The sequence below is a fragment of the Myodes glareolus genome, chromosome 17, assembly GCF_982192425.1.
Source record: "Myodes glareolus chromosome 17, mMyoGla1.1, whole genome shotgun sequence".
In the NCBI taxonomy this organism is placed as follows: domain Eukaryota; kingdom Metazoa; phylum Chordata; class Mammalia; order Rodentia; family Cricetidae; genus Myodes; species Myodes glareolus.
The window spans coordinates 4,950,186-4,969,693 of NC_142042.1; the positions used below are offsets into that span (position 1 = coordinate 4,950,186).

Here is a 19,508-nt window from a genome sequence, read left to right on the forward strand (position 1 = left end):
CGCATGGCTGGCATTTTACAACTCTGTTGAATTAGTGGGTAAGTGAAGCCCAAGGAGAACATAAATGAAAGAGATAACATCTGTATTTTAAAGGCTGGATGTCTCGTGTGACTAGAATGGTGGACCTTTCAAGTCAGAATATTATACTTTTCAAAAGTGTGATCTTAGAACAAGATGCTGCGATGTAATTCTTCGATCATTTCAGATACCGAGCAGCGGCACTTAGTTGACTTATTCCTGAACAAGGAGAATCTCGGCAGGGAAGGAGAGCTGTGAGAGACCCAGGGCCAAGTTTTGGACTTAGGAAAGACCTAAACCAGAACTAGGGGACAGACCTTACCCCAGCCTTCCTCACACCCAACCCCAAGCAGTGAAATGTGACAGGAACCAGTGATTATGCTTCTGTTCGTAATACTGAAGAAGAACCCAGGGCCTGGGCCATACCAGGTCAGCAGTCCTACCACTGGGCTACAGTCCAGCCTCTCTTCTTCCAATTTTCATTTTGAACAGAGTCTCCTTAAGTATCTCGGACTGCCCTTCAGCTTTCCGTGCAGCCCAGGAAAGCTTTGAACTTCCATTCTCTTGACTCAACCTCCCTCATAGCCGGGATGACCATAGTGGGTCACCAAGACCAACAGCAGTAGTGTTCTGATACCTGTAGGCTACTGGTTTGCATCAATTGGTGCGATGATTAAATACAACCTGTTACTTAGAGGGGTTCCATGACGTATTCTCAGTGAATGATCCTGTAACTTTACAGCACCTCCCCTTTCCACTCACAGTTAAGGGGAGGCTTAACAAGACATTCACCCTAATCATCTTAAAACGCTGTCCTGCTGGGCAGAATGAGCATCTTGGGTGTCTTAGTCAACGTGGGCTGCTACAACAAGCTGCCGCAGACTGGATCGCTTCCAAACAGCACCAGGCTCAGGAGACAGCCTGTTTGGCCACTTGTTGTCTTGCAAGGGCAGGGGCCTCAGTGCGACCCCCAGAAACCAAGTTGAAAATTCCAGAGCTAGGTGTGGTGAGGCACATTTGCAATTTCAGTGCCAGCAAAGGTGGAGACAGGCAGGTCTCTGGGGCTTGCTGACCCAGGCCAGTGAGCCTTTCTCGAAAGTCAAGGTGAATAGGGCCAAGACTGATCTCTGCCTTCCATATGCCTGGGACGGCTCATGCGTGTGCGCCCCTCCCCCACCACATGCACATGCAGTCTTGGCAATGACTTAAATCTGCTGTGCAAATTAAGCTGAGGTGTGTTTCAACATTTTCCGTTGGTGAGCATATTTAACAGGAAGCAAGATAATCTGGTTAATTTATCCAAATACAGACCACTAAATCGCGTGAAAATGTAGTTCTAAAGCAATCACAGATAGATTTTGAATAGTGACATGTAGCTCCATTTCCCTGATTTTTAGGACAAGCAAACCCCAGGTAGGGTAAAAAGATAGCTCTAATGCCAGGCTAGCCCCCAGTGTCCCCTGGCATTCAGCGTTGAGTTCTAATGCCAGGCTAGCCCCCAGTGTCCCCTGGCCTTCAGCGTTGAGTTCTAATGCCAGGTTAGCCCACAGTGTCCCCTGGCCTTCAGTGTTGAGTTCTAATGCCAGGTTAGCCCACAGTGTCCCCTGGCCTTCAGCGTTGAGTTCTAACGCCAGGCTAGCCCCCAGTGTCCCCTGGCCTTCAGCGTTGATTTCTAATGCCAGGTTAGCCCCCAGTGTCCCCTGGCCTTCAGCGTTGAGTTCTAATGCCAGGCTAGCCCCCAGTGTCCCCTGACCTTCAGCGTTGAGTTCTAATGCCAGGCTAGCCCCCAGTGTCCCCTGACCTTCAGTGTTGAGTTCTAATGCCAGGCTAGCCCCCAGTGTCCCCTGACCTTCAGCGTTGAGTTCTAATGCCAGGCTAGCCCCCAGTGTCCCCTGACCTTCAGCGTTGAGTTCTAATGCCAGGCTAGCCCCCAGTGTCCCCTGACCTTCAGCGTTGAGTTCTAATGCCAGGCTAGCCCCCAGTGTCCCCTGACCTTCAGTGTTGAGTTCTAATGCCAGGCTAGCCCCCAGTGTCCCCTGACCTTCAGTGTTGAGTTCTAATGCCAGGCTAGCCCCCAGTGTCCCCTGACCTTCAGCGTTGAGTTCTAATGCCAGGTTAGCCCCCGGTGTCCCCTGGCCTTCAGCGTTGAGTTCTAATGCCAGGCTAGCCCCCAGTGTCCCCTGGCCTTCAGCGTTGAGCTGTCACTCCTGGCTCACTCTTCAGTATCTCATTTCATGCTCCACTTTTAGCCCAGGGCACATGGCCAGGGTCAGCCTTTGTGGCACCCTCTTGCAAGGTCTCCACAGCATTCCTGGCACCTTCAGATGTGGGGAGATGATCTCTGTGGTAACATGAAGGGCAGAGCCTGTGCCCTGTACTTCAGCACCAATATTCAAAGTTAATCCAGCCTTCCCCATTGCAAACACTCAGCTCCATTTCAGACCAGCGGCACTGCCAACGCACACACCAGCCCGCACCACATCCTACACTCTTTCTCCATCTACAGCTCTGCAGACCTCCAGAGTGTGAGCGTCACTGTCAAAAGCACATCAAATGAGAAAACCCACACACAAGCCTGGCCAAGCTGACATTTAAAAGCGAAGCTGGTAAACGGTGCCCCAGGTTGGTTTTTATTTAGTTTCATTTCATATGATCCTGTACAGACTCCCTTGTGCTCTGAGGTATGTTAATATTTGCACAAAACAGAAATACAATCTTTCCTTTCCTCCCTGTCCCTGGTCTCTGGGCGAACACATTCTATGAATACATGAGTAGCAGATGGGAAAGGCCTTTGTCATAGACGCCAGATCACCTCAGATGGCAGAAAATCTTATAAACAGAATTCCAGGCTGATCGACATTGACAGTTGACTTCTGCAGCTCAACTTTGTTTGCAGCGCGAACACAAACAAAATCCACTGCTCCCAAAATTAAAGTCTTTTAATTATAAATCTATTTTAACTAATGGTTCCTCTAAAAATGGTAAGGGAATCAGATCTTAGATCTTGGCCCTAGGATCTGCTAATTTATCTCTGGAACCATCTTCTGTAGACAGGGAAGCTACGGCTGAGCTCCTGCCTCTCTGCTATGGCCTCACTGCAGAGGACAAAGGAGCATGCACCCAGCTCTAGTGAGGAGTGGTTTTAAATGCGGAGTTGACGCAATGTAGACTCCTTTGAGAAGGGAGTGTGAGGGATTATCTAGGTCAGACTGCTGTGGGTGTTTCTGTTAGGAAGCTGTCTTATATGGGAGGACACAGCTCACCATCGCCAGCAGCGCTCTTGGGTTTGGGTCAACGGATGGTGAGGAGAGAAAACAGGCCGAGCACTAGACACACGTGCATCTACTCACCGCCTGCTCTTACCCGTGGATTTAAGATTTATTTATTATTTGTGTGTGGATGCATGTGCCTGCATGTGTTTGTGTGCACTATGTGTGTGCAGGTGCCTGCATAGGACATAAGAAGGCACAGGATACCCTGGGCTGGAGTGACAGGCAGGTGTGAGCCACCATGTGGATGCTGGGAACACAATCCAGGTCCTCTGCAGGAGCAGTAAGTACTATTCTTAGAAATGTCCTCCAAAAGCATGCATGGTATGAACAACTCAGTGAGTTTTCCCAATTTAAAGTTCAACATTTTCTTCATTCATTCTTGACAGCTATGTCTGTCCTCACTTAATCTCTTACTTACATGGTCCAATTGCCCAGGCTGTGTCACGCTCAGTTTTAAGTTATCAGGAATGATACTTCCACAAGAAACTTAATTCAAACCTCCCTTATTTGTGATTTGATCTTTAAGTTAAGGACAATAACATCCTTTTTTTTTTTTTTTTTTTGGTTTTATGAGACAAGGTTTCTCTGTAACTTTAAATCCTGTCCTGGAACTAGCTCTTGTAGACTAGGCTGGCCTCGAACTCACAGAGATCTGGCTGCTCTGCCTCCTGAGTGCTGGGATTAAAGGTGTGCGCCACCACCACCCAGCCTAACATCCAATATTTAATATGGCTGTGAGTGAATGAATATATACAGTGCAGTGCGTCATGTAAACCCAGCATGAGCTATGACTGCTACATATAACATGACTTAATTCCAAATGATTGACAGAACACTCCAGTAAGCAATTCAGGGTGGTTTTGTTTGTTTGTTTTTGTATTTTTGAGGTAACTAACACTCAATTTATAACACATCTTGGTTCATCCTTTCCTCTTTCTCCACCAAGAGCATAAATACGAATTCCCTCTTAAGATCAACTTACTGTGCAGTGATGCACAAAACTTAAAGTGATGCACTGAAACCCACAGCATTAGACAGACTAGAAATTATTACATCCTAAAAGTAAAGAACTCACGATGTATACTCTTGAGATTGCAAGTCTATTTCACCAGACATTTTACCATCCATTTGCTTTGAGTATTCTTTCCTGTTCTCCTGCCCTAGGGTGGCATCTGTCAACCACTGATGGTGAGGTGTCTTTCTTGGGAGAAGGAAAAGGCTGGATCCTGTTTTCTGATCCAACCTACTGGGCTGGTCTTTTACTCGGAACTGAGACTTAACATTCAGAACTCCACTGAAAAGATGTGTGTCATTCTTGTCATTCTGTCAGCTTGGGGACATTTTCGGAACTCCCAACTGCCTGGCCTTGCAGTGTTTGCTCCCTGTGACCTCTTGGCTGTGTGCTGCCTCTTCAGACTGAAGCACTCACTGCAGAGCTAGCTGGTTCATCTAGAAGTTTTTACTTCTGATTTTAGTGATTTTTCTGGGTATAATAGTTTGGGCAAACAGACAGTATTTTAAAACTTGAACACACCTTTCCAATCCCTTTTGTTTGTCTGAGTCCCTGTTAAGCAATCAGGTGTCCTTCTGATGGGCCTTCCTTTCTAAGTGATTAGTCCGTTCTCTCTTGCAGCTATCAATGCCCCTTCTTCATTCTGTGCTTTTGATGTTTTGTGCATAATAAAGCATAGAGTTTCTCTGCTGGTCCTATCTAGTTGGCGCTCTGTAACCTCTTATACCCCAGGATTCTCTTTCTCTGGCTGTGGAAATTTTTCTTCTATAATTTTACTGAAATATATTCTATGCCTTTGTTATGGCGTTCTTTTTCTACGATCCTCATCTGAAGGTTAGGTCATCTCATGGTGCCTCCAAGCTCTCTCGTGTTCTGTTTATGGCTTTTTATAGATTTAAAAGATTTTATAGATATATTTCATATATACACATATATATGTTTATAGATATATATTATATATATGTGTGTGTCTATAGCTATAAAAGATGTCTTTTCCTGAGTAATGTGATTCTTCTACCCCTTCTTCTAGCTCAATACTCTGCCAGACAGGCTCTCCCTCTGATGCTCTGCTGGGCAGGCTCTCCCTCTGATGCTCTGCCAGACAGGCTCTCCCTCTGATGCTCTGCCGGGCAGGCTTTCCATTGAGGTTTTTATTTAGGTAACTGAGCTTTTCACTTCCGATGTCATTTCAGTTTGGTTTTCTTCACTAATTCGATCTCTTCCTTGAATTCTATTCCCATATTTTGTACTGAGATTTAACACTTCAATCCCCTCTTTGCCTTTGTCCTCTTGGAGTTGTTAGAACATAATTTTAATTGTTCTTTTGAGTTTTTTTTCTGTCTGGGAGTTCTTTCAAGTCATTTCATTGGGGTCCATTATTATAGAATTAGTAATTTTTAGAGGAGACACTATCTTGGATTTGTGTTGCTTCTGCTTCTGCATTGAGATTTGCCCCTTTGGAGTTAGCTGGTTGGATGGGAGTGCGGTCCTGGGCTGGGGGTCTAAGTGCTTGTCAGCCAGTGCTAAGGCCTAGGAAAACTGCAGAAGGCTGGTAGGCACCGGGAGCTGGACCGATGGGGGAGTGAGGCCAGCCAAGGGTCTGGGCTTGGGGAATCCTTATCTCTGTGGCACAAGCAGGGCAGGCTGGTGAGGGCCTCATCTAGAGGTCTGAATCCAAGCACTTTGCCAACACAGTGCCGGGTCATTGTGACTAGAGACTTTGCTAAGTTTTCCAGGCTTGTTTATGCCACTCACAAACAGAAGTCTGAACTGAATAAGCTCTAAAGTCATTTGCTAATTGAATGGATAATTATTATGAATCTGTGTTTTGTATTTAATCATGCTAATTCCTTTAAATTCTATAGTTCAGTTTAGCATGAAATCACAGCTACGGCTCCTTTCTCCTCCTCCTCCTCCTTTACGTTTGGCTAAAGTGCTAACACTTATGTTGGCTGGTGCCTGCAACTTTAGTGTTCTCAGATAAGCTTGTGGGCACCTGAGGTCACGCAGTCTGCCAGTATTTCCCAGCCTCCTGCAGCACCTTCTCTTCCACCGGCTTCATGTTAGGCTAAGAGTGAATTCACCAATGCTTTCTTTGCCCGCCTTCCCCATGGTGTAAAATGAGCAGAACCTTTTCATTTCCAACTCCAGCAGGGAAAATTTCCCACCACCATGACACACAAGGGCGTGCACTCAAAGACAATGTATTTATTTAGCGGATAAGAATGTCTTTTGACTAGAAAAAGAATTAACAATCATCCTCAGAGCTTTAAATAGCAAACATCTGTTTCCCCCAATGTGCTTCCAACACTGAACTCCTGATTAGTTGCTTTCTGAGAACTGTTTCTGAAAGACATAATGAGGCAGTTTAAGGATGAGCTGTAAACGATCTTCAAAGTAAAGCGAAGAAAAGCGTTCATGCTCTGGGTAAGGCTGGTTTAATCCAGATCTGCTAGCTCCTATCACATGGCCAGGTCATAGTTCTTTCAGAAATTTACGATGTAGCCATAGTTTAGCTAAATATTGCAAGCCAAAAATGAAAAGCAAGTAGCACAGATATAGGAAGAGTCAGGGCATCAGTCTGGCGGGCAGCGCCATCCACGATGCTGTCGGAGGGCTTTCGCTTGAGCAAATCAGGCATGGAAGTGTGGGAAGTAATGAAGTAAAACACCTCTGGGCAGGATGGATTCAGACACACGTCAGAGGTGGGTGTGCAGGGGCTGCAGAGATGGCCCTGTAGTTAAAGTTCTTGACGGGTCTTGACGGGCAAGCATCAAGACCTGAATGCAGGTCCCCAGAACCCATGTAATGGCCCATGGGCACAGCAGTTCACCTGCAATTCTAGCCTCAGAAGGCAGAGATGGGGACCCTTTCACAAAGTGAGTTACTAGCAAGTCTAGCTATACCGATGAGGTCTGGGTTTGATTGAGTGACCCTGCCTAAATGATAGAAGAACAATGCAGATGATACCAGACAAGGCTGATGTGCCCTCTGTGCATGTGTGCATGCCCACAGACATGTTCATATGTACATACACACACAGACACACACACACACACACACACACTCCAGCTGATCTTATTCCTCATAAGTCTCAAGCTTTTCTGCACACCCTCACCAAGCAGCTACCTAGATGACAAGACACACCAACACAGCTACAGCAGAGGCCTTGACTTCTGCAACAGCAAACCATCTTTCTGAGTAGCCATCTTGCCATATGGGGTCGGAGGGGTCCTGACCTGCTCTATGTTCCTCACAAGCCTCACTATGGCTGAGGATGTTCTACTGTCTCTTGCTCATCAGGGCTAATCCCGCCCACAGGCACATTCACCCACACCACCAGAATGTGTCCTGAATTTTCGTGTCTCTCATCTCTGCCATCTCCATTATCTCCACTTCATCCAGGTGACCTTGGCCTTCACTCAGGTGGCTCCGAAAGCCTCCATTCATCCCCATGCTCCTGATCGTGGTCTCTTGAAAGCGGTCCCCTACTTAGCCGTCCAAACGGGGTTGCAAAGCAGGCAGTAGATGAACTCATGCTTTCTCTAACACCTCAGTGGTTTTTCCAATGCACCAAGATGTGGGCTTAGCACGCAGAACATCCTGCCACTGCCACGCTCCCCAACCCGCCTGCAGTTCTCAGCTCCATAGAAAGCTTTCCTCTGACATAGGCTATAGCTCCACATTCCTCACGCCCATCAAGGCACTGCCACACTGCCTCATTTACTTCCTCCCTGTGCTTACATTAACGTAGACATCATCTGCTTTTTCTCTCTTCCAGAGCAAGCATCTTCATACATGAGCTGCTTCTTGTGTTACTGGGACCACGACACCTGACAGAACAGATTCAGGGAGGAAAGACCTGCTTTGGCTTCAGAGGGCCTCCGGGTGTCATGGAGGGATGCTGTGGTAGAGCAGTTCAGGTCATGGCTTCAGAGGGCCTCCGTGTGTCATGGAGGGATGGTGTGGCAGAGCAACTCTGGTCATGGCAGTAGCAGGGACTTGTGGTAAGGTCTCCCACATCACAGTAGACAAGAAAGTGGAGGAACTAAGTAGTACTGGGGTGGAGCCTTTTCCTGCCCACTCCTAGTAACCGATGTCTTCAGACATGCCCCACCTTCTAAAGGTCCCACAGCACACTAATATTGACGAACAATATTTAAGCCCTAATTACCCTACTATTGGCCATCATGCTGCTATAACATATAGAAGGATCTATACACATAATAGATGCTCAATAAATATTTACTGAATGATAATCTTTAAAAACTAATCTTCAGAACCAAAGCGCCACAAGACCCTATGAAAAGGGGGTCCCTTTTTGTCACTGCACCCCAACTTCTCTTCTCTCATTGAACTGCAAACTATTTTAGGTTGTCACATGTCACTTCTAGCATGTGTCAATCCACACTTGTGTGACCACCACCAAGTGTGATTCTTGACCTAGAATTCACTCAAAGAGAATGAAGAGGAAGACACCAAACATGGAACATGCAAATAAAGACAAAAGATAAGCCCCCAAGGGGCTGGAAATGACCACAGACCGCTCTCACATTTCAGACTAAACTGTCACCATGCACCACTGAAGCCCGTTTAGACCAGAGGGCTCTACAGTCCTTACTGCATGCTTCTGCTCGGTCACTTCTCAAATCCCATGCCATTGTTAAAAGCCTTTGGTGTGATCTGAGCTTTCAGACACCTAAGTAGGGAATGAGCACTGGGGATCTCCGAGTTCCTGACAACAGCCCCCAGTCAAGACTACGTTCTATGAGAACCTTTTAATAAAGTGTTGGTGGCCGCCGCATGCAGTATTGTATTAGCCAGGTGTGCTGTAACAAGGCAGGTCAGATTGCAGGTCCTGCTGCAAACACTTCAGCTTATTTAGTTTATCTTGTTCTTTTCATGTCAAGATAAAAGTCATTAAAGAACTAAGACCATTTGTTTGATTTGAGCCCGGACACATGGAGGTCCAATTGCTGCACTGACCCACTGGAATAAGTTCCACCTCAGGGTGTGAGGGGGGAGCTGATTTCAGGAAAGAAAGTCCTCTGTTGGTAAAAACGTAGACTGATACAGGCATTATGGAAGACTGAATGGAAGTGGTTCTGGAATTAAAAGCAGAATGAGCATGTTATTCACTGGTCCCAATTCTGAGTATCCACCCACATTTGAAATCAATCTGTGGGAAAAATTTCTGCGCTGCCATGTTCACTGTGGCAATATTTACAAACGCCAAGTTAGGCAATCTACGTGGTGGTTAACAGATGAATGAACAGACAAATGAAATGTGATGTGCACACACTGGAATATTAACCAGCCTTGCCGAGAAGAAAATGCAACTCTTTGCTATAGCATGAGCAGGTCAGAGGACAACATCCTAATACGAGACCATCACAAAAAGACAAATATTGCCTCTTCGCATCTACACGTGGAGTCTGAGCGATCAGACTACCAGAAGCAGAAAGCAGAGGAGTGGGAACGGAGGCTGGGGTTTTGGTGAAGATGGGGACAGGGACCCAAGGGTGTACATTTCAAGCAGGAAGAATGTGTGAGTTTGTTTAGATCTATTGCAGACTGATGCCAATAACAAAATTGCTAAGAGTAAAGTTCAATTCTCATTACTACAAAATGTTGGACAGTTACACCAATGAACATGTTAGCTAGCTTAATTTAGTTATTCCTCACTGTATTCATAATTCATAACATCTCTTTATATCCTATAAATGAATGCAATTATAAATGTCAACTCATTAATTTTAAAAAGAATCTTGGCATTTTTAAGAGCAGCCACAGAATAACCCCATTCTTTATGAACAGAATGCCCCCCAAGGAGTACTCTCTAACCAATAGTGTATCTAGAGAAGTGAAAACCACTGCCCAACAATATAGACAACTAGTCCTCCTCACAACCATGGACTGAACAGACCTGTGCCCTCCAAGGGAGATTCCTACCTAACACAGGTTTTACAAGACAAAGCAGCACATATTTTCAGAAGGGCAAAAACCACTAACAACCAATCTAGACTGCGCCCAAGTTTATAGACTCCAAACAGCGTGGCAGCAGAACCGAATGTGAGGACAGGATGCTGGACCGGGGTCAGGAGGGCTAGGTCCTACACAGAACTGGTAAGCAACAAAGACTATGACTCCATGCCGTGGCTTCCCCACAACTCGGGGCTGTGTTAAGTAGCCTTGTTAGACAGCGATGAACACCTATGGTCCCAGCACTCGTGAAGTTAAGGCGTGATGGTTACTGCACATCTGAGACTAGCTTGGCTGTAAGGACGATCCCACAAATTCTACGCCAGCCTGGGCTACAGTGGGAGACGTTGCCTCAAAAGAGGAAACCCACCAATATTAAACTGGGATAGAAAGATCAAAAATGATGGACAGCATTTCCCTCTGAGTTAAACTGAGATCTCAATACGTGATTGGACACCTGGGGACAATAGTCACCACAGACACTGAGCCAACAGTGTAGCAAATTGAACTTAAATAACCTTAGAAGCCCCATCTGGTACGTCGCTAAACACGCGCTGAACTTCCTATTGGGAGAAAAGGAGATGCCCAAGGTCCCTCTGCTCTGCCACCCAAAAGCTGTCCAGGCTACATTGTCCCATGGACACAGGATCCAGATGAATTTCCTGCTGAACACAGGCTTCCAGAACCTGAAGTTCTAGACATTCTGTAGTTCTCATTAGTTTCTAGGGTTGTTTCCTAGTCAAGGGCAGCATGAACAACAGGTCTGCTCCGCCACAGGATTTGCCAAAGTGAACAATGGCATCGGTACTTCATTGTACACACCAGTCCCTCGTCAGCTCGTCTGTGGTGATCGCCATCCCTAAGCGGCAACATTACAGGGCGCTGGCACAATTAGCCTCGGACCCTGTGCATGGGTACGGACGTGGCTTGGCTCAGCAGTAGGTTTGTTAAAGAGCTAGAGAAGAGGGAGGTGGAAGGGATGGGGAAGAGAGAAAGGGAGAGAGGTGAGGGAGAGAGAGGAGTATATATGTGGATATGGTCTGTCGAGATTGGAAAAAGATTTAAACACCACACCGTGGCAGTGGGAAGGCATTGGTGAAATCTGAATGAGGAAAAGTGATGTGGTCAAGACTTTCACTCACTTGTCCAGAGCAGATGGAAGAGAAGCCACCAGAGTCCTGTATGTGTGTGTCGGGTGGGGGTGGGGGGAGAGCCAGCCGAGGAAGCAGTGGTGACGAGAGGCACATTATCACACATGCACAGATTCCAGGGGCACCTGCTGATGACCTCACAGGGTGGTCTAGGAATATTGCTTAGATGTGATAACTTAAGTTGATTTTCAGTGGGTTTTAATATTCTTTTGTAGGTCTCCCCATCCTTAGAAAGTTTATTTTGTTAAAAGAAATACAGACTGTCCTACAGAGTTTCAAATATACATTTAGATTCCTTTCTACCTATTTGGTCGGCACGTAAACATGACCAGGCTTTCCAGTGTCCAAGTGCGTGAGTGTCTCCACCCTTTTTATTGTCCCCAGCTGCCCTGCCTCTGGGAGCACAAACCAGCACATCTGCTCTTCAGACACGGCTGCACCAGCCCCTCCTCCACTCACAGTCGGAGTCGCAGTCAGGCATGTTCTCACCTGTGCGTTGATTAGAGCTCTCTTCTCCCAGAGGACCGCTGCCTTAGCCAAGTTCTAAGTTTCTTAGCTGGGTCATGGAAGGGGCTTTCTAAATGGCTCATTGTCTTTCCTAGCCCTCCATCATTTCGAGTCCAGGATGACAGCTCATTCCATTGTTCAACAAATGAATGTTGTGTGTCAGGGACATTTCCAGGGAGCAAAACCAGTCAAGGTCCTCGTTCCTCACAGAGTGAAGGTCTAGACAACACAGTAACGATGTAATCAAGAACTGAAGTTTTCAGTGGTGGCAAGTACTATAAAGTGGGTACAGTTAGCGTGTCAGAGAGGGGAGGGGAAGGGGTGGCCATAAAGGGCTCTTGCGCAGATTGCTATTGGGTTCAAAGCCGGATGTTGAAGAAAGACCCATGCTGTCTGGGAGCAAGGCATTGCAGCAGAGAAATAATGAGGTGTAACCACCAAGGGGAGCAGAAACACGGGTGCAGAACATATCTGAAAGAAATGGAGGCAGGAGAAGGGAGGAAAGGAGGGAGGAGGAGGAAGCCAGGAAGGGAGAAGGGCCAGTCCTGTGGCTCACATACATATGGAGAACAACCAAGGGGCAGAAAGGAGATCCCTCCAGAGACGGAAGCTGCCTGGGAGTGTGACGTCAAGGAAGCCCAGAGCAAGAGGGTTCTGGGGAGCAGAGCGAGGTCACCACACCTGCTGCTGCTGCAAGTCTGTGAGACAGAAGGCACTGCTCACCGAGCCGCAAGGCAGAAGTCACCGGAGACACTCTCAAGGTGGGGCTGAGGACGTGTGAGCGGAGACGGGAGAACCAGCAAAGACTTCAGTAGGATGTGTAACTGTGCAGCTCCCCGGAATCAAAGTAATCTATTATTTTCCGTGTGTGTGTGTGTGTGTGTGTGTGTGTGTGTGCACATGCATGTGCATGTGTGTACATGTGTGTGTATACGTACATGTGTGTGCACATGCATGTGCATGTGTGTACATGTGTGTATACGTACATGTGTGTGTGCACATGCATGTGCATGTGTGTACGTGTGTGTGTATACGTACATGTGTGTGTGTGTGTGTGTGTGTGTGGAGAGATGATATGCATAGACCAGAGGTCGATACTGCATGTACTCCTCAAAGCTCTCTCTACCTTAATTTTGGAGACAACTCAATCACTGAACGTGAAGCATACAATTCAGTGAGACTGACTGGCCCTCGAGCCCCCAGGCTCCATGTGCTCGGATTATAATTGTGAGCTGACCTGCCAGCTCTCTGACCTGGGTCCTGACTGTACCATAAGTGCTTCATTAGCTGAGCGAGTCCTCCTGCCCAGTGCATGTCACTTTAAAGTTTAGCCCCTCACGGGAGTTTCCACCACGTGGCTTTTGTCATCACTGTATTTTTTGAATCTTCTCTCGTGCCCCCCCTTCCACACCTCCATAAGCACTTGCAATAACTGCAACACAGCCACCTCCTGCCCACACCTCGCTCTCTCCGGGTCTCTCTGCTGTTTCTTAGGTGAAGTACAAACTGCTCCACATCTTCCCCGCCCTCCAAGAATCCAATTCTCCTTGTCACATGACCCCTGCCTCCTAGGGGTCCTCACTGCCGTCCACACCTCCAGGTGATAATCACCCATCCACACTGCAGTCCGGATCCACTAAAGCATCCCAGACATGACAAACACCAACATACAAGTCTCAGAGTCTCAGGTCCTATCTAGGAGGCTTGTGATGGCTCATTTTAGCTGTCAACTTGTTTGGATTTGGAGCACTACGGGAACAAATCTCTGGGCACGTCTGTAAGGGATTATAGACTTTAACTGTGGTGAGGACACTCACCCACACACGGGCACTGATATCATGGCTACAACTGTGAACTATGGGGAAACTCAGATGAGCACAGGTGTTCACCACTCTGCTTCCTAATTGGAGGCCAGGCTCATGCCCGCCCCCCGCCAGGTCCTTTCCAGAAGGGACTAGAAACTGACATAACCCTCCTTCCCTTGGTTTCTCTCATCGGGCTTTTAGTCTCAGCAACAACACACACAAGGAAGTGTTCCTGTCAGCAGCATGGTAACTGCCGTGGGAGCTCACTCAAAGGATTGCCGAGGCTCGAAAGTGAAAACCTCACTGACAGTTAATCCTGTCAACAGGAACTGGAATCAGCTAAGAGTCATACCTCTTTAGGTGTCTGTAGGGCTTCCCCAGAAAGGCTGAGCTGAGGGTGGAGGACCCTGTCTGGGTTGGTGGCACTTTCCAAAAGTGGCCTGGGTAGAGGGGTTTAGGGAAGAGGCAGTACCCGCCTACTGTCAGTCCTTGCCACCTGAGTGCATGCTGCCCCTGCCTCTGTCACTGTGGCCGCCTCCACCTGCTCTCAGACTCCAGACTCTTCTGCCTCCCAAGGTGGGCAGCACAATTACTCACTTTTACATCCTCCACTTCCCTTACAGGATGACTTTACAAAGGACTTGCTGAAAGGCATGCTGAAAGGTAGGCTTTTATTTAACTATGCTTCAAATCAGAATGGCCTGTAGCCTCCTTCCAGACAGTTTTACAGTATTTAGGGCTTGTTTTACCAGGGACATTGTGACCTTTTCCTATTGTACCCTCTGGCTTATGCAGGGATGAACTCTGCCTTTCGGTATTTGAGTTCGTTTTACAGGGACAGGAAGCACAGCCGTTATTACAAGAAGATGCAAGCCTGAGCTCTGCATAAACCAGGGGGCAGCTCTGGGAGGGGTTAACTGAGTTCTTTTAGTAACAGAACTAGGAATCCCTCAGACTTTGGTAAGTGTCAGTGTGCTAATCTCCTGGGCGTGAGCTAGGTGAGCGTGTTCATCTCCTGGACCTCAGCTAGGCGAGTGTGTTCATCTCCTGGACCTCAGCTAGGCGAGTGTGTTCATCTCCTGGACCTCAGCGAGGCGAGTGTGTTCATCTCCTGGACCTCAGCTAGGTGAGTGTGTTCATCTCCTGGACCTCACCTCAGCGAGTTGAATGTGTTCATCTCCTGGACCTCAACTAGGTGAGTGTGCTAATCTCCTTGGCCTGAAGCCCTTTGTGGTGTCTGGAGCATCCCCAACTCCAGACTACAATTATTTCCTCAGTGATTATCATGGGTATTTAGAGTTTACTGGAAGTGTGTGTGTGTGTGTGTGTGTGTGTGTGTGTGTGTGTGTGTGTGTGTAAACCTCCACATAGACACCTTGTGTGAGTCAATTCTCTCCTCCCACCAACCCCTCTTCTTATCAGCTCTCGGAATGGAGCTCAGGACATTAGGCTGTGTGGCAAATGTCCCTACCCACTGTCCCATCTCTCGAGGTCCCTAGTCATGTCTGATAACCACAGGAATCTTCCTATGAAATGCACCACTACACATTTTTGGCACTGTGAGAATATTGCTGGTATACTTATGCAAACCTAGATGGTACACACTGCTACATGACACCCAGCGGCTGTGGAACGTATGGATGTATGGCCTCACCTACTGTTCCTTCGCCACAGACCTATACAGCATGTTCCTGAGGTGAATACTGTGGGATTCTGTGATCCGACACAACTCTTCGGGGCAAGCAAGTGATGCGTTAAAGATGAGGACATTGCAGTCTCTGTGGTGCTACCAGGTATGAACGTTGCAGTGATGCATTGCCGTTGAGCACACAATCCATTACGCTCTTCTGTGCTTATTGCCACACACTTTGTTCATTATTGACCAGCATGTCCTCATGGCGGTCACATGATGGAAGATGAAGGTGCGGAGATCTCAATTTATCTCCGTAAAACCAACCAGGCCTACCTCAGCTGCCTTCCCTATGGCTAGGAGAGGCACATTTCAAATTCACATTCCCTCTGCCTAAATGTGACAGTTGGTTAACCGTAATTATTATTCCCTTTGAAGCTCAAAGACATTTAGTGATCCCTTGGGGGTACCAGGCTACATTCAGTCTTCACCAGTTGGCTACTCTGAAATGTGAAGCCCACGCTGATCAAGGCTATCTGCACTCTGGGCAACAGAGTGCACTCACGGTATTACCACAGAGAGAATGACACAAGGGAGGCTCCTCACTCGGCCTAAGAAAGTGGACCTGCAATGAGGAACCTGAACAAATGCCCTGACATTTTGCTGAATTAGAATAAGCTGCTTAAAGTGGGGAAATTTGAGGGAAATCACAGGAAAGGCTGGCACACGTTCCAATGACTGGCAAGTGTAAACGAGTGTGCTGACTGTTCATTCACGCCACGGGTTGTTATGACATGCGACTGCCAAAAATCAAAGTCAGAGCCAGGCAGAAGCAAATACAGCAGCCCACCCTGTCCTGTAGCTGTCCCCAGCAGCCTGCCCTGTCCTGTAGCTGTCCCCAGCAGCCTGCCCTGTCCTGTAGCTGTCCCCAGCAGTGCTGTCTCTGATTAGCTGTAAGCCTGAGACTAGAGGAGAGGATAAATGATAAGAGGGTTAAATTATTGGCTGAAATTGAAATGTCATGCAATGGTGGGGGAGGGGAGAACAAGCAAAGATGTGTTTATTCCCCTGAGAGACTCTCATATCCTAAAGATCCATGATTCCTCGGAGAATGGTGGTCTCTGAGAAGTGTCCTGTTTCTGGAAGCTGAGTGGCACATATGCCTGGCATGGAGAGGTTGGCATAGCAACTCTGCATTGGCCACTGTGAGTCACGGAGTCCACAGACACAAGCCATAACCATCTGAATGAGTCAGCATCTCCACAGGGTGGGGAAGATACATAAAGCATTTCTCAAGGTTTCTCTTTTGGTGAATACAGACTGTCAGTCTAGTAACTAAAGGCAGATCATTTGCTGAATGAACAATGTTCAGGACTCCAGGAGAGATTTGTTTTCTGTACTTTCCCTAGGTAAATAAGGTTACATTCAGTCAGTACTGAGGTATTTGTCCCTGAAGATAGATAAAATTCTCCATGAGTTATAAAATGATGTACACAAAATTAACTTGGGTGTTCGTTTAGAAACATGCATTCACTAGGAAAGAGCTGCTTACCTGTCGGCAGTGGGTCCGCGGAAATCTGCATCATACATCCGCGAATCACCTGCATCAAACAAAATCTTTTTAAGTATATAGGCCAATGAAGAGACAAATAAATGAATATAAACTGTTACTAAGGAAAGAGCTTGTTCTTGGCTGGCCTACTGCCCCATGAAGTGCTAAGTTCTTTGTCCAGTGAAGTAACAGGTACGCCCTGGCCACGCTTGCTGAGTTCTTGTCCTCTTTCCAACTAGAAGTGAGACCACAAGGGTCATATTCCCCATAAACTGTAAAAACACCCTCCTTCAGAATGTGCCAACTCTGAAGACATATCTGTGTGGGACAATTTTCTGTATTCTGTTAATTATATTTTAAGTAAACGCTGATTGGTCAGTAGTCAGGCAGGAAGTATAGGAGGGACAACCAGACAGGAAGTAGAGGCGGGGCAATGAGAATTCTGGGAAGAAGAAAGTGCATTCCTTGACAGTTGTGACTCTGCCAAAGAAAAAGCAAGATGTGACTGCCTCACTAAAAAAGTACTGAGTCATGTGGCTAACAAAGACAAGAATAATGAACTAATATACATTATAATAGTTAATACAAAGCCTGAGCTAATGGGCCAACCGGTTTATAGTTAATGTAGACCTCTGTGTGATTTCTTTGGGACTTAATGACTGTGGGAACTGGGCAGGACAGAAACCCCTCACCAACATGTGTGGGAGAGCAACACTGGTGCTCTTCTAAGCTGCTGGGCCACACTAAGCTCTGCCATTGCCATTGTGGCTGAGGACCTGAGAGGCATACATCCCAATTCAAGATGTGACTTATCTAAGCTGCCTATTGCAGAAACTTTAAGAATGGTATAAGCCCTCCTAAACATATAAATTGGTACAATAGTTCCTTTGGCTATTGTCAGCTCTTGACCCACGAGAGTGTTTTCTCTGCAACAGTCTCTTGAGCCACTGCCTGCTCTCACTCTTATAAATGCCTTGTGCTATTCTGGAATGAACTCTGACTTCAACATGAGGCTCTGCCCTGTGTGAACTCATTTGACAGAAATCACAAGAACCTCAAACCCCGGTAACAATGATAGTTCGGAAAGTTCCCACCTCCCTGCACAGAATCTCTAATCCTCTTTAAGAAGGACAAGAAAAAAAATGACATTCTTTAGCCACTGTGCTGATGTGTGGAGCCCACTTTCTGGGATCAGTGCTGAGAGTTTGCTCTCAACCCCATCCAAAGGAGCTGCTGCAATCCAACTCTCAAACACCTATCCATTATTCACATAACACATCGCACCCCAGGCATGATATGGCACAGTCGGTGTCACCCTCAAGAGGTTACATCTTCAGTCTCAGCACTGCTAAGATGTTCCTTGTGTGAGGAAGGTGACGATGTGTTCAACATGGCGTGGAAAGGTTATTCCCGCGGTGTCTTCATGGAGCCAGTGTGATTTATGGGGCCCTCAAATGGGGAAGAGAAGACAAAGCCAAAAGGGAAACGGGACAATGGAAGCAAGGTTAGAACGATGTGACATCCACAAACTCACTGCCAGGTGCTGGGCCTTCAGGATGAGTAAAGAGGCCAAGAGAACAGCAGCTTGCAAAAGCTGGGCCAGGGACAATGGACCTTGCCCAGGATGAGTCTTAGAAGGAATGTTCCCTGAAATGCCTGATCTTAGCCCACTGAGATCTCCTTTGGATTTCTGCTACTAGAATAAAATAATAAATTTATTATTTTCAGTGACACAGGTGGTAACTCAATATTCTAGCAATGGTAGGTTAATTCACAAGACCACTTATTCTATTGGGTTAATGCAGAGCCCTTTAGGACAGAAACTAGAATTTAGTTATTAGTCTATTCCTATTTCATCTATTATTTTCCAGTATACTCACACATATACACACACATACATACACATATATATGTACAGACATATAGGCACACATAATAAACATATGCACACAGATACATAGACATGCACATACTCACACAGCACGCACATACATACCCCCACACTAGACACTCAATAAATACTTATGAATATGTTTCTAAAAAGAATGTCAATGTCATTTGAATGTTCATTTTTAATTGAGGTTATAAAATCAAACAGAGAATCGGTCCTAGCAAGCACTAACTAACCATTTCAGTAGATTTCAGCATGGACAAAAGTACACTGATTACTACTGGAATCACACTGACAGTCATTGCCATACCTCCACAACACTAATCTTACCTCTAACCTGTGATGATGTAATATGTCTTTGAGGGTTAGCAGAAGAAGCAAGGAAGAAAGCTGCCAATAGTGGTGACTCACACCTGGAAACCAGAACAAGCACCATCTCTAGAATCTACGTTGAGAGAATGGCTTTCTTCTTCGTCCCTTCCATCTTTTTATATCCATAAAAACCATAATAGAGAGAAAAAGAGAAGTAGGAAATAATTTCTACCTCCAGTAGTGAATCATGTATATAAGATATAGGTATATGTGTATATCTATATATGATATATGTGTATGTGTATGTCTATAATGCTAATAACCAAATTTGTTCATGTAGAACAGTGCAAACCAACTTTGACTGAGTTGTCACGTG

General features: G+C 46.5%; 1 protein-coding gene across 4 annotated transcripts in view; it reads right to left on the bottom strand.

Moving 5' to 3' along the window:
• Slc44a5 (solute carrier family 44 member 5) overlaps window positions 1-19,508 on the bottom strand; it is a 251,104-nt gene that overhangs the window by 70,968 nt on the left and 160,628 nt on the right. For all 4 annotated transcript variants that reach the window (XM_085677518.2, XM_048453535.3, XM_085677517.2 and 1 more), the window contains one exon: window positions 16,930-16,978. In XM_085677518.2, coding sequence (XP_085533644.2) covers window positions 16,930-16,978 — 49 coding nt within the window. The remainder of the gene's footprint in view (window positions 1-16,929; window positions 16,979-19,508) is intronic.